Here is a 14,877-nt window from a genome sequence, read left to right as displayed (position 1 = left end):
CATCCTCCTGATAAGTATGTTGGCTTTGTTCAGAGACCGGCCTCTGCCTGTTTACCCAGACGACACGTCTTAATAATACATGTTTTCACAGAGATAATCGATCAGTCTGGAGTAAACAAGAATGCCTGAGTAACTGCACGTTGTAAACGGAGGATGTTAGATCAGTGATGCAAAAGGAGGGCCACTGTACGAATAATCAAAGCGAAAATTTGTAGACAAATGTAGGGGCTCAGTTTTTTGTTTTTTTTTAAGTGCTATTATTATTTTATGCCAGGAAAAGGAGTACCTTAATTACTGGAAACACCTGTTCACACACTGTGATTGAGCATGAGGAAATGGATTATACAGCTGTGGTGATAAAAATGCATTCTGAGTATGCTGTAAATGTGAAGTTTCAGTGCATAACTGGACGATTAACAGTTCATTAATAACATCAGAACAAATGGGGAAAATGGCAAATTGACAACGCATCTTTTTCGACATATTCTGGTAGTTATGTTCTATAACAGCGCTCACATTCAGCTAAATTATAAACCCCTATGGCACATTTACGTTTATTACTTTTCCAAGTGAAAAGTGACTTGTAACACGTTTAAAATCAGTAGTTGCTGTATAACGAAAGCGGTTACGCCTAAAACTTTCTGAGGGTTGAAGTCGGGGCTGCATGAGCTCTGCGAGTCTCTTTCCTCCCTCCTGCGTCAAATACCATCAAAGCAGCACTTCCGAAAGCGCCGTCTCTCCATCTCCATCCCTCACTCTCCCTCTCACGGGCCTTCCAACTCGGCTACCTCCCGTTTTGTTCTGCAGCGTTTCCAGGAATGGTCTGGGGGACCATTAGAGTTAATCATTACGCACGCCAAATGGCCAAAAGACCACCAAATAAAACCGCTGGTTTACCTCAGAGTGAGACAGAAAGTCTTATTCTGACTCTAAAAGAGAGAAGAAAAAAAAAGTAAGTATTCCTCACAGTCACTGCATCTTCCCATACAGACGGAGTTTGAGCTCACACGGATCCAAGAGGTCTTGGCAGTGCAAACGGGCCTCCGGACATCAGGTGCACATGCATGGACAGGTCCTGGAGCTGAATAGAAATCCACATTTGTGAGGGGAATCGTGTCTCTTCCTATAGACACACCATGGGCCTCCTGTGTGAAACCAGCGGGCCTGTTGCAGGTGTGAGATGTGAGCTGTGGGAAGCTCTGCAGCCACTGCAGCCTCCATGCCTCAACTGTTAAATGTAACATTTTAAAGGTGATTTTATTTCTGTTATTCATTCCTAAAATCCGTAGGATGGGACTCTCATTAGGGGGCGAATAAGCAAGCATCAACACTTTTTTTCGCTGTCCATAAGCACACGGATCACTTAATAGATCATTAACCACCGATATGCTGCTGACATGGACGCTTTTTTACATCTCGTCTCTCCATTACAGCCCGTTATTACCGAGGGGGGAGAGCCGGCGGCAGGCCTGCCTGGATCTATTAGACGGTGGACTCGGGCTATATTAGAAAGCATTACGACCTAATGGGGCTGCTCGCCTGCAGGTTCACGGAATAAAAATAGGACGACTTTGTAACTTGAACGCTACCTGCACTTTTCTGATTGTGGGCTACACCAAAAAAAAAAAAAAAAAAAAAAAAAAAAAAAAAAAAAAAAAAAAAAACTTGGCTTGAATTTGTATTTGAGTGCATCAGTACAGGGTGATATCCAGGCGCTCCGAGGATGAAAAAGAAAAAAAGTACTGAGTGTCTAAATAGGTTTAAGATGCTAGAAAGGTTCAGGATAAATGACCACTTTCTGTCGATAAATTAAAAAATATATATATGAGGAGTAAACCTGACTGTCCCAGACTGGCTTTAAAATGCACTTTAATTCCCCTCGCATCAAAACACTATCATAATGTAAGTTTGGTTCAAAATAATGTAGGCGTAAAATCTTATAATAATAGACTAATAATACTAATATTAATATGACTACTACTAATACAAATGGTTCGCAGTGAGAAATAGGTAAGTGATGTCATAAACCATTCTGCTGTTTCTGTAAAGTTCTCTGCTGTTTTATGCCTTATTAAGCTATTAACATTCTTTGTAAAATGTTTATTGATAGTGTTTAATTTTGTGTGTAACAATTCAGGTTAAATTTACAGCTAAACGCACAAAAATGCTTAAATTATCAAAAAAATATGACTTAAAAGTGTAAACCAGGATATTACGATATCAGGCTTGGTGAGTTATATGGGCATTGATTCCTGACATGAATTGGAATCTGAGTTCATCTATTGATACACTGCTGCACAACTCAAACTGATTAAGAATTTACACTAAACAAATAAGCCCTTCATTATCGGATCTCATCTTTGGCAGCCTCCTCTTACACCCAGCCTGATCAATAGGCTCTGGTCGCGGCCGTACTCAACCGTGGATATGAGGTGGAAACGAAATGATAATCAAATCGATCTCTCAAATTGACTAATTTACAAGCAGTTTCTTTTTGCAGGGAAGCGAGACATTTGCTCACACCAGTGCTCTTTTTTTTAGCCTCTTTGGGACAATTAAAATACAGATCAGATCAATGATATACAAAAACACACATCCTGCAGGATCTGATCCTATTTTGGCCAAACTACCTGTTAGGCATTGTCAGTGAGGTGATTAAACATGTGACGCTGTGTGTTTATGAGACTCAAATGACAGAGATTAATTGTTGTCAGTCATAACTGCAGGATGTGACCTTTAAAACGAGCAATAAGCGCGGAGAAAAAAAAATCCAAGTGGCATATAAAAGGAAATATATAAAAGCAGCATCTCACCAGCTTCACCGGTTCCCGTGTTGCCCACGCAGGGGCAGCCTTGAGCCTGTTTTCTGGCGAATCCCCTGTTGTGATGCTCCACGGTGTAAAACAAACTGTCCGAGCCAAGAGGAGCCCTGTGTGGGAACTTGGGAGTAATTACTCTCACCAGAATCACACTTAACCCGTAATGATAATTATAACACAAGGTTACATAAATACACTCAGGAGTAGTGCGATTGTATCATGTCAAAATCATATTTTAAAAAAATCAAGTTCAGCACAACAAGATCACCATAAAGTCACCACTGAGGATCACAAATATATAAGTCATGCCAATAATTAGGACTTTATTATTATGATTGTTGATTATGTGGGTATAATATTAAAACCTCAAAATCTGACTGCAAGCTATGTGTATCTGTGCCTGCAACATTAACAGCGGGATAACACAAGGTTGTGTGTCCTTGTTTTGGAGAAAGGTCAAGATTCAACTTTTGAACATTGTCAAAAATTGATAAACTGTGTTACAACTTTGTTGTGGACCTTTTGTTGCTGGCAAATCCAGGCTGACTGGTGATTGGTTATCTTATCTTAAGTTTTAAGTAGACATAGAAGCACAGTGTTAGTTGAAAAAAAAAATCATTTATGGAGAAAAATAAGTTCGTTTATTTTATTATAAATTAAATGCCAAAATAATTTGGGAAGACCAGTTTGTCCCCAGAGCAGATCAATTTGTGTCAAGCACTTTGATGGAGAAAAATGCTGTTGCAAAATAAAGTGAATGATGTCCCCTGTCTTTATTTCTACTATAGTTATACACTTTTCTGGAAAATGATACAAAGTGCATTTGGAAACAACTGGAACAGCTGTTATTAGCAGAATTTTCCAGACTGTCCTTTTTGTGTAAACTGAGGTTTTAATATTGAAAATTTGGTTAAACGATAAAGGTTTCTGAGGGAGTTCTGTGTATTGAAGGTCCTCTTGGAGAATTTTCATTGAGCTTACAGCACTGAAGCCTAAAACTCACTCACTTTACTCTCATTCAGGTCTGAAAGTGCCGCGAAAGAGCCGCGGGTAGTGTCCATGAAGCGAAGGCATTTCTCTCTCTCTCTCCCTCTCCTCCACTTTTCTCCCACCTTCTGCTTTTAGGGAAGTCGGTCAGCTGACTGTCTGAAGCTGTCAAGACTGTATTGTGAGCCCTCCTCTCCTCCGTCCTCCTCCTCTTCCTCTCTTTCAACGCAGAGTCCCGCTCCCATTGGAGAGCTGAGCGCTACGGATCCAGCCTTTCAGCTCGACGTCACGGTGCGCTATAAGGATAAAGCGCTGGCTGGCTCCAAGCGCAGTCTGCTGGATACCAGAGAGTGGGAGAGAGTGAGAGAGGCGAGCCTTTAAATCTCTGCGGTGCAGAGCTGGAAAAGCTGCTTCTCAGCGAAAAATCAGACGCCCTATTTACTCTGCTTATTTGCTCCTATTATTTTCCTGGAGAAAAAAAAGGGACTTACAACCAAGAAGTTGCAACGAGGACTGGTGCCCGTCTCAGCGAACAAACGTGGTATTTCTTTTTATTATTATTATTTATGTTGATTTTTTTTGTGTGTGAATACACTTCTACTGAAGGGACTGAGGTTACATTTTTTCTTTTTTTTTTTTTTTGCACTGAGGCGCATTGCTTTCTACCTCCTGCCTGGTCTCTCTGCCAGATTATCCCAGCAGAAGTAGGCTATATGACGCAAATCGTGTGCTGAGCATTAGCCTGAAAGTTTTCCTCCACTACTTTTTTTCGTTTTCCTTTTTTTTTTTTTCCACCAATCACACGGTGTTTCATGCTACAGCAAGTCAGTGCACAGCGGTGGAGGAGCCAAAAGAACTATTGCATGAAACAAGAAAGGAGAGAAGAGACGCTGATTAATAAGTCAGTTTTTGCGACGCTTGCAAGTACCTTTGCATATCTGCAAAAGAGTCGTGACAGCAACATGAGTACAGAGCTGAGCATGGGTCCGGAGCTACCCAGCAGCCCTCTGGCTCTGGAATATGTCAATGATTTTGACCTGATGAAGTTTGACGTGAAGAAGGAAGGCCTGGCCGGGCTGGAGCGCAACGGGGTGCGCCAATGTAACCGCCTTCAACCCCAAGGCTCTGTATCCTCCACCCCCATCAGTACACCCTGCAGCTCGGTGCCCTCTTCACCCAGCTTCAGCCCCACAGAGCAGAAAAACCACCTAGAGGAGTTGTACTGGATGCCGAACGGCGGGTACCATCAGCAAATAGACCCGCAGACGCTAAGCCTGACCCCAGAGGACGCAGTGGAGGCCCTGATTGGAGCCACAGCTCACGGCCACCCTCCGCCTCCGCATGTCCAACAGCAGCTGCAGCAGCAAGGCGCTTTCGAGGGCTACAGGGGCCCGCATCACCACCACAGCCACCACGGCCACGGTCAGCAGCACCATCACCCATATGCAGGGGGCATCCCGCACCACGGCGAGGAACTGTCCGGGCACCCGGGTGCACACAGCCACCCACACAGCCAGCATCACCATCACCACAGCCAGGACCCCGACAGCCCGTCCCCGGTGTCCCCAGACTCCCACCAGCCGCTCCATCACCACCGCCACCATCATCACCACCATCCGCACGGCCACCTAAGCCAGTCAGGGGCGCACCACGGCTCCGGGGGCGGACTCAACGTGGAGGACCGCTTCTCCGACGAGCAGCTGGTGTCCATGTCGGTGAGGGAGCTCAACAGACACCTACGGGGCTTCACCAAGGACGAGGTCATCCGCCTCAAGCAGAAGAGGAGGACCCTGAAGAACCGGGGCTACGCGCAGTCCTGCCGGTTCAAGCGGGTGCAACAGAAGCACGTGCTTGAGAACGAGAAGACGCAGCTGATGAACCAAGTGGAGCAGCTGAAGGCGGAGATCGGCCGCCTGGCGAGGGAGAGGGACGCCTACAAACTCAAGTGTGAGAAACTGACGGGGTCAGGGGCCAATAACGGGTTCCGCGAGGCTGGCTCTACCAGTGACAACCCTTCATCACCAGAGTTTTTCATGTGAGTTGTCATAGCCTTTTCTTGTGAACCCCTCCACCTCACAACAAACTTTTCCCCCTCCACCCCCTCCACCTTTCCTTTCTCCACAAATGACTGACTGGCTGATGAACAAACGATAATAATCCACACCTCCCATACTGTTTATGATTATACGAATAACGGTAACAATTATATTCATATTAGAAGAATAATCCATCAAATTGTATTCTCATATGTAATCATCTCTCCATCCACGTGTCAACTGAGATACAAAGAGCAATGTAGAGTGTCTGATCAGTCGCAGCATCTTTGTAGATTAGTTGCTTGTAGTGAAGAGACTTTTTTTTTCCTTCTTCAAAGAAGAGGATCGGCTGATGAACTTTTTCTTTTCTCCTTTGAGGCTACAGCTTTTAAATAATCTGTAAGTAGTGTGGGATGGCGTCGAGGCAGTTGTCTTGTAATTTTGTTCTCTAAAACGATGACGTTGTTATCAAACAACAAGTAGGCCTGCAACTCATGAGACTCACATTCGACAAGTGGGCCCGTAATTTGAGAAAATCTCCAAAAGCAAGACTCCACTTTATGCAAATTTAACTTCTGTCTACTAACCCGTCACGGGAGGGGGGGAGGGGGCGACATTTTATGCAACATCTCATTGATTTATTGCCTGCTTGGTTATATTCGAATATATATTGAAACAAAAAAATCTGCATTAAATATTAATCCTGCATGCTGGACATGTACGGTAATAATTTCTATTTTGTACTTTCATCTTCTCGTGTATATTAAGAGCATGTTGTTGATCTGCGCTTCTCCATAGTTTTGGGGGGTTAGAGAAATTGCAGCGGGGACAGAACAGCAGGACTGCCGGTGCAGTATCAAACGGTGTGGGTTTCTTTGGGCTTGTAAATATTATGCAACCGCAAAACTGCACAACAAGATTGAGGAGGCTGGTTTGAACTTCTTTCTTTCTTTGTGTTGTGTTTTTATTTCATTTATTTTTTATGATTTTTTTTCATCATTTGGGGTATTGATTGAGAGAGGAGTGCATTTTTTTCAGTTGCATTTAAATACAACAAACTTTGTGTGTCAAGTGCACTTTTGGATAATGATTTGCAAGTTTTCATTTTGAATTTTGTGCAGACCTCCCTCCAGGAAGACATACTATGATGCTATATTGTAATAATATTCAAGACAGGGCTAAGTGCTGAGTTTTAGAGCAATATCTGGACACATGTGAGAGGCTGAGGAGACAAACATGTGGGCACGATATTACAAGATCAGGACTGCACAGAATAGGCTACTGCGCACCGAGGCCAGGTTACAAGTTCTCTACCTAGTGTTTAACACACACAGTGTGGGTTAGTGCTCTGTCATTTTAATTCAACGTGGCTTTTGGTGCCGCTAATTCAGAAAAGTGTTGTCTGCCTTTCTATCAACTCTTTAACAAACCACATCAAACCCAAACAAAACCCTATCCTCTCATTCCAAATTGGCGGCCACCTGTAGCATATTTTCACTGGGCCTAATATTAAGGATTTATATTTTTAACAATATTGAGAAAAAGTGCAACAACTTACTTGTCAGGGGTTTATGTAGAGTTCATATTTAGATATCACAAGCGTTTTAATACAAAGTTTGACTATTAATGCTCTATGTTTTCCTGATTTTTTTCCTGCCGGTCAGTAAAAAAGGGGATTCAGGTTGTGCAAATTCTCAAAATGAAAACAATATGTACGTTATGTAATATGTTTGTTTTTTGTTTGTTTGTTTGTTTTATTATTATTTGATGATTCTGGTTCTGCTGGCCAGATGCATAGTTAAAGTTTTTATTTTAATGATTTAAATTAACAAACTGTCAGATCATATCGAATAAGCATGGTGCTTGCAATTGAAAACTATTGTTGAAAAGTCACGCATTTAACAATCTTTGGTTTGTTAATGATTCAACTGTGTTGAAATCGAACTGAAACTGCAGCAGCGGGTTGTTGTTACGTTTTCGCCGATTCCATGTACTTTGCGATGATGGGGATCAATTTTCAATCCTGTTTATATAAATAATAGTTAAACACTTAAATTTTAACTGTTCCATTCAGGCTGGTTTCTGTTTTGTCTTATTTTGGTTGTTTTTGGAAGAAATTGTTTCCTATTTTGCTTATTAAAGTCATTGAAATGGCAATAATTACTTCTCAGACTTTTTTTTCCCGCCGCCATAGGAAAGATCTGTGATATGATGACAAAATCAGGCGCAGACTGAGTCACATTAACAACACATTACCAGTAATTATTAATCTCACACACCACAGTGACAGTAGCGCCAAGGCACACCGACTTACTGCCAAAAATAAAAAAAAATAGAGAAGACTGTTGATTGTAGCCTCAGCACTCACAGTTAAACAGGAAGATTTTAGTCCAGAGATTTAGGAAAATTATTTTCTCCTTTAAGAACTAATTTGCGCCGACCTTTTAAGTGTTTGTATTTCATTCACCCTTGGCGTTTATTTTATTTTCAGTCTTAAGAATGACGTGGAAACTTTGATCAAAGCCTGCTGGCCTACTCTGATTAGATCACAGGGTCTGGCCGTTTATGAGGCGCTGCAGGGAGATTCCTGTACATGCTGCTGGCCTCTGCTGGCGTGCTGACTTCTGCAGAAACCCCACCGTCACAGGAGCGCACGGTAAAAGGAGATCTTTGACCTTGCAACATACCGGGGAAGAGATGAAAATCTCAGATTTACATTAAGTGTAAAATAGTCTTTTTTTTCTCTCTTCAATGCGCAAGGATCTGAAAGCGCTTAAAGACTCAATCCGGCTGGTTGTTACACAATTTGAGTCTTAAAAAAAAAAACGTCTGACCCTGTCGCCTAATGCACCGAGACAGACTTCAGCTTCAAAACAACCCCCTGTCCGCACCTGCGGGCGTGATATATTTATGTTAACGTTAATGGAATTTATGACCGGCATGTGTCAACGCACTGTTAAAATCTCAGAAGTATCTCAGAAGTGTTAATATCTCAGTATTCCCTCTAATCATCGCTGCATGCACATATGCGCATCAAATATCAGCTTAAGGGGTTTTTGTTTAAATTTATGGATTTACAAATAACCGTGCAGGGTTAAGAATAATAAAAAAAACACCTCAGTGATTTCCATGCCCCAAAAAATGTCAACAAATACTATCGTTCTTTACTGCATGTCCGGATAGTATGGCAACAGAAGCAGAGAAGTAGAAGAAGAAGGGAGTAAGTGTTGATCTGGTCCCGGTCTAGAGTTTCTGGTGTCAGAACATTATCTGCCCCGTGTCTGCACATTCTCAAGGACAAAACCGCTAGGCAGAGAATCAACCAATGAGACCCAAGGAAGGCGAGTCTAGTTTACATTCTCCCTCTCTCTCCCTCCCTCCCTCTCTCTGGACAGCCACTGCAGCCTGGGGGCATGAGTGCAGGTGGGGTGAACCAGGAGAAAGAGGCCTATGTATTTACAGTTATGATAATAACCCCCAAAATAACAAAAACACGTGTTTAGCTGTCTGTAGGGGTTCATTTTCACCTTCTTCTTCAGATTTTATATATAAACTGCTGTGTGAGTGAGTGAATCAGACACACAGAAAAGGAAACTGCCTTTGTGCATTATGTGCACTTTCATATGGTTTATTGTGACTTCGGAACTCAACACACATGCTGACGCCTCAGCTGGACGCTTAGAAATGATAGGGAAAGAGCCTGAAAGCGATCACCGAGGTCTCATAGAGAAACAAATAACTATACAATCAGTTCAGTTAAATGTCTTAAAAAGCTACCAACAATTTCTGAAAGCAATAAATTAATAGTTTACCATTTACAAAAAGTGAATCGTAATAATGTTTTGACAATGTGATTTATAATTTAATACACACAATTGGACCCACTGAAGTGCATCTATATTAGTGCAATATTTTGCCATCACTGGCTTGTCAGTTAGCCTAAAAGTCCACTTTGTGTCAGATTCCTACCTGCAGGATCTCTTTAAAAGTTTGCAAAAAAGCTGAGCATGTTTTTGTTGAGAACCAGTGATGAGAGAGTATTTCGCAGAGAAATGTATAGTGGAAAATTGTGAAAGGAAAAGGAAAGCGAAAGTAGAGGAGAAAAAGGCAGATGGGGAAAGTGGAGGAAAGCATCAGCCTCAGCTCAGCGGAAGAGCCAAGGACACAGTGACCAGGCGTACTGTAATGATTTTAGTCTCCGATCACACATTCATGCCCCCCCACAGAGATCCTATCTGCATTCAGCCTGCTCTGCCAGCCTCCACCTCCAGCTCCTACTATCAGCAGCAGCAGCAGCAGCAGCAAGAGCAGCCGCACTGAAGGGCCCAGGGACGACAGCCCCAAACTTGGCCAGCTTCTGTTCATCGCCCGGACCTCAAAACATTTTTAAGCTCAAGTCAGCTACAGCAGGCCAGCGGCTTTTAGAAATTCTCCAAGCATTAGTCTCAGCCCTGCTGCAGGTATTTCAAAGCCTCTGAAGTGAGTGTGCACATTTCTGCCTGTTCTATACATTCAGACCTGAAACACCATCAACTCATTTGCATCTTGCATAATTTGTAAAGGGAGAGTGAGGTCATCTTTTCTCTAATTTTACCATATTTGCTCCATTCCACAGTTATTTTAATTACCAGCTTCTATATGGTTTGAACTCCTTCTGTGCTATAATGTTGATTTAATTACTTTTAGATAAAATTCCATTTAGCTGTACTACATGCACACACATACACACACACTCACACCTACACACACAAGCGGCCCAGTCCACTGACACACCAGCGGTCCATTGACTTTCATTGGAAGTGACTTCCCTGCTACTCTAAATCACAATGATTTCCTGGGGAATTAAAGCAGGCTTTCCCCAAGAGACAGACACTAGAGAGCATTAACCAGTTACAGAGAGGGTTTTTCAGAGTGTGTATTTGGGTGTGTGTTAGTGTTCACCTACCAATACAAACATAGTGAGAATAGGGGATGAAAGAATGTTGTCCTAATTAGTTTTTGTCTATTTGTGGTTTAATTTATACTGCTGAGTGTTGTCAGACCCCTCTTGGCATGGAAAATGTTCGTGTACGTGTTTTCCAAGTATTCACCATATCTCATAAGTGTGTGTGTGCAAGTGTCGGTGTGTTTCAGACTAGCTGGTGGAATCTCACAGTTTTCAGTGCACTGGACTGGAGTCAGTGGCGATCAATCTTCACCGTCATCTTCTCCTCATCTATCCCTCATCCCGCTCTCCATCCTTCCCTTCGTCTTCTCTCCTTCAATCCTCAGCTCAGCCCGGTCCTGTCTGGAGTTCAGATCATAACAGCATCACCACGTCTGTTATTTATCTTCAGCCACTTACACAAATGCAAAAACACACACATAGATTCACACTCTGAAATAATTACACATAAATAATCACATAATTCTTTAGACTGAGGACACACAGAATTGAACAAACAGGTGGATATAAATCTATTTTCTTACAGTATGTGTCCATCACATGTTGATGTATACTCAAACATGTGCATATAAACAAAAACCTATGTAACATATCTGGTTATTTGGTGTCTTTTATAGTACAATTTGATGACAGGAAATATCATTTTCCACATGTGCATGCCCAATGCATGACAGTAACTGTACTACTTTTAATAACTGTGCTCATGTTTTACTGTAATTACATCAACATAAGTGATAACATCACAAACCTCTCCATTTCCTCATAGTCGCAGATGAGAAGTCGTCATTCCTTCCACTGACCTCATCCACCGCAGCCTTTCTTTGTGATGAATTTGTACCTTCACGGTCACAACCAGTCAATGGTTTGTATGATGGATACCTGTGGCCATGGCCGCAGTGAGTCAATGAAAGTGACCCATGTGTACATCTCTGCTTCCGGGATATGAAACCCAATTCCGGGTGGGATTGATCCATGTCTGGCCACTGCGGGGATAAGGCCAGAGGGACAAGATAAGAGCAGACACCGAGCGGTCAATGATACGTTTGAACCATCAACCTCTACTGCAAACAGGACACTATAGTGACTTTTAAAGGTATACAAACCATTTTTCATCAGAGACATGTGATAGGCGCTTGCTGCTGTTTAAGCACTGCTGACTTTCACTGAAAATCACTGACGAAGGGAGTGTTCAGATCCTTTACTTAAGAAAAAGACGCAATTGCCATAAAAAAAAGCACTCAGTTACAACTTTCTCTGACAATGTCACTTAAGTTGCTTCCAGGTGAACAAAAATTAGGATATGGAGCATTTGTCTTTTTTATATCATAGGTAGTTGAATATCTTTAAGATCTGGACAAATGTTTGAACAAAACAGACAATTTGAAGACGTCATCTTGGGCTCTGGGAAACTGACGCACCTTTTCACTAATCTCTGACAATTCAGTTTCTGGCATTTAATAGATAAAATTATTGATTGAAAAATGAATTCCTTGATCAAATCAACAAATTTCAAAGTCAATTATTTTGGCTAAAATGTCTCTAAGCATTATTTGCTGTCAACTGGTACAATGTAGCTAAATTACCAGTCAATTAGCTCTTCTATACCTGGACTGTCTAACATGAGCACTGTCTGTGTGCTCTGTCCATGTGTTCTGTATCATCTCCACCCTGTGTACTGTGCTCTGGCCTTTTGTCGCCATAAGATGTGAGGTAAATAATTGAATGGATCCATTAATAAATAAAGTGCATTGGGAGAGAGGGAGAGGAGAGATGGGAGAGACAGGTCACTCATCTTTACAATCACTGTGCAAGGAGTGGCATGACTGCAAACACACTGCCACTTCTCCCTCGCTCTGTGCTCCTTTTCTCTCTCGGAGGTGTCTGGACATAATAAGCATTAGCTGTAGTGAACTCCAACTCTGAGCTCAGAGCAGGATGTGGCATTTCAACACATTTCCTCTCTGATCCTCTGGGACAAGGCTACTTCCTGTAAAACAGGTGGAGGGAGGTAACATGGAGCTACCACCACTGCGCCAGGCCAAGTCTAACTTCGACCCAGCCAAACTGTTTTCCAGTAGGTAATTTACAACTGGCAAGTGTTATTCCTATATACTACAGTTGGTATTTAATATAAAAACTTGCCCAGGGAGCCGTAAGTGGAAAGGCGAATATGAGGCTGTGGTTTTGAACCCTATACATTTTTTTTCTAATTTCTTTATTGGTTTTTGGTTTTTCTGTGGTCATCTATTGAAAACCCCGCTCCAGTCCACTCACACCCATTCTCATGAACCCCATTCTGACCTACACCAGTACTTGGTCCCTTCCCTTCTCAGAGGCCAGTTTTTCCCTGCCTCAACCGTGTACCATGGAGTTTCATTCACACTCATGGGGGAGGGGGTTGAGCTCAGTTATTATTGGTTGTTTTTGTCGTTGATAACCAGGGTGTTAATATGTTCTAAAAAAGGGTTTCATGATTTTATGGATAGTCTTTAGGGAATCTCTCAGTGCAAACCTAATCCTCTCAAGCCTAATACAAATGAGTGTGCTGACCAAAACAAGCATATAGTCAGCGGGGGACTGTTTACATCTGTTGCATGTATCAGTTCTGTTAGTGTATAACTTGGCAAGCCTTGCACTGGTGAAATGAACTCTGTGTAAAATTTTGCACTGCAGTAGATTGTGCCTTATGCATACAGATTAGATATGTACAAGGTCTAGTATATGTCCCCCTTGTTAATCCTGAAGTCCTGGTCTCAGATGGTCCTTAGGGTATCTAAGCAAGTTGGGTTTACCTTGAAAATGTAATCAAATGATATAAAAGAGTCAATCACTGAATCCCAAGGATTTGTTCCGAAATAGGGTGGAACTAATTTTGCACAAAGTGCCTAATCTGGAAGAGAAACAAGTGAGTATTTGGAAGGTTAAATTTGACTGCTAAATCTGCAAACAAGGACATAACACCTTTAATATAAATGTCATTGATCGTCAGGGGACCTTTGTTTGACCAGGTCTGGAAAACCAGATCCGAGCAGGATGGTAAGAACATCCCAACAGGGACAGAAGGCGGGAGGACCATCTAGCTAATTTACACCAATCTAATAATGGGTGGAAATTTTTAGCAAAGAACTCTGTAAATGATTTGGTAATGAACATACCTAGGTATCTGAATCCTTCCAAGATCAAGAAGCGTGGGAATTAATATTTTCTAGAGGTTAGGCTTATAACCAGAAAGTTTCCTAAATTATTCTGGAATGCTTAATATTTTAGGGAGGGAGGATGTTGGATTAGAAACATAAAGCAAAAGGTCATCTGCATACAAAGAGAGCTCATGGGATAGGCCAAAATATATAAAAACCCTCAAATTCATTGTCATTATGAAGTCATATGGTTAAGGGCTCAGTGGCAACAATGATGGGGATCGCGGACATCCTTGATGGGTGCCGCGGAAAAGTGAGAATACAACAGATTTAATATTATATTAATTATATTAATACTGATCAGGTTGATTGATAAAACAAAATCCAAGCCAAAACCAAATTTTGTAAATATGCAGAACAAGTTGAATTAATGATGTAAGAAAAAGGAATATTGAACAGTGTTAAAATAAATAAATAAATAAATAAATAAAAATTATTGTCTTTTCCAAAATAAAGTCAGTCAGGTTTGATCAGGACTAGTATGACCTTCTGGAGACAGCAAGATAAGACCTTAGACAATGTCTTAAAATCTATGTTCTAAAGGGAGATTGGCCAGTAGCTATAACAAGCAGTTTGCCTGCCTTGTCTCCTTGCTCGAAGAACTGTTGCTTGGTTTGTAGGAGATGCCTCTCTTGTGATTTCTTATAAAGAGTAGCGGAGTGATTAGTTGAATTGGATTTCATCCAATATTTCTGTCAATTTAGAATGTGAATCTAATTTTTTTAAATGGGAGACAAAAAAATAATCTGTCCTCAGAGATAAACCTTGAAGTATTCCAAAAGTATACTACTTTAATATATATTACTATCTTACTTACTCATTTTGTTCAAAGAAAAACTGAATTTGTGTTGTAAGAAAATCTTTGAATTTAGGTTCAGATAACAAGCGTGTCC

At 41.6% G+C, this 14,877-nt stretch overlaps 1 protein-coding gene across 1 annotated transcript; it reads left to right on the top strand.

The window, feature by feature from the left end:
• Positions 1–4,124: 4,124 nt before the first annotated feature.
• On the top strand, positions 4,125–7,999 carry mafba (v-maf avian musculoaponeurotic fibrosarcoma oncogene homolog Ba). Its single transcript, XM_041055105.1, has one exon. It carries the CDS (start codon positions 4,619–4,621, stop codon positions 5,843–5,845), a length of 1,227 nt encoding a protein of 408 aa, XP_040911039.1. The 5' UTR covers positions 4,125–4,618; the 3' UTR covers positions 5,846–7,999.
• The last annotated feature ends 6,878 nt before the right edge of the window (positions 8,000–14,877 follow it).

This window comes from Toxotes jaculatrix, chromosome 2 (assembly GCF_017976425.1).
Source record: "Toxotes jaculatrix isolate fToxJac2 chromosome 2, fToxJac2.pri, whole genome shotgun sequence".
NCBI lineage: Eukaryota > Metazoa > Chordata > Actinopteri > Toxotidae > Toxotes > Toxotes jaculatrix.
Note: the sequence above shows the minus strand (reverse complement) of the source record. Positions and strands in the feature narration are given on the sequence as shown.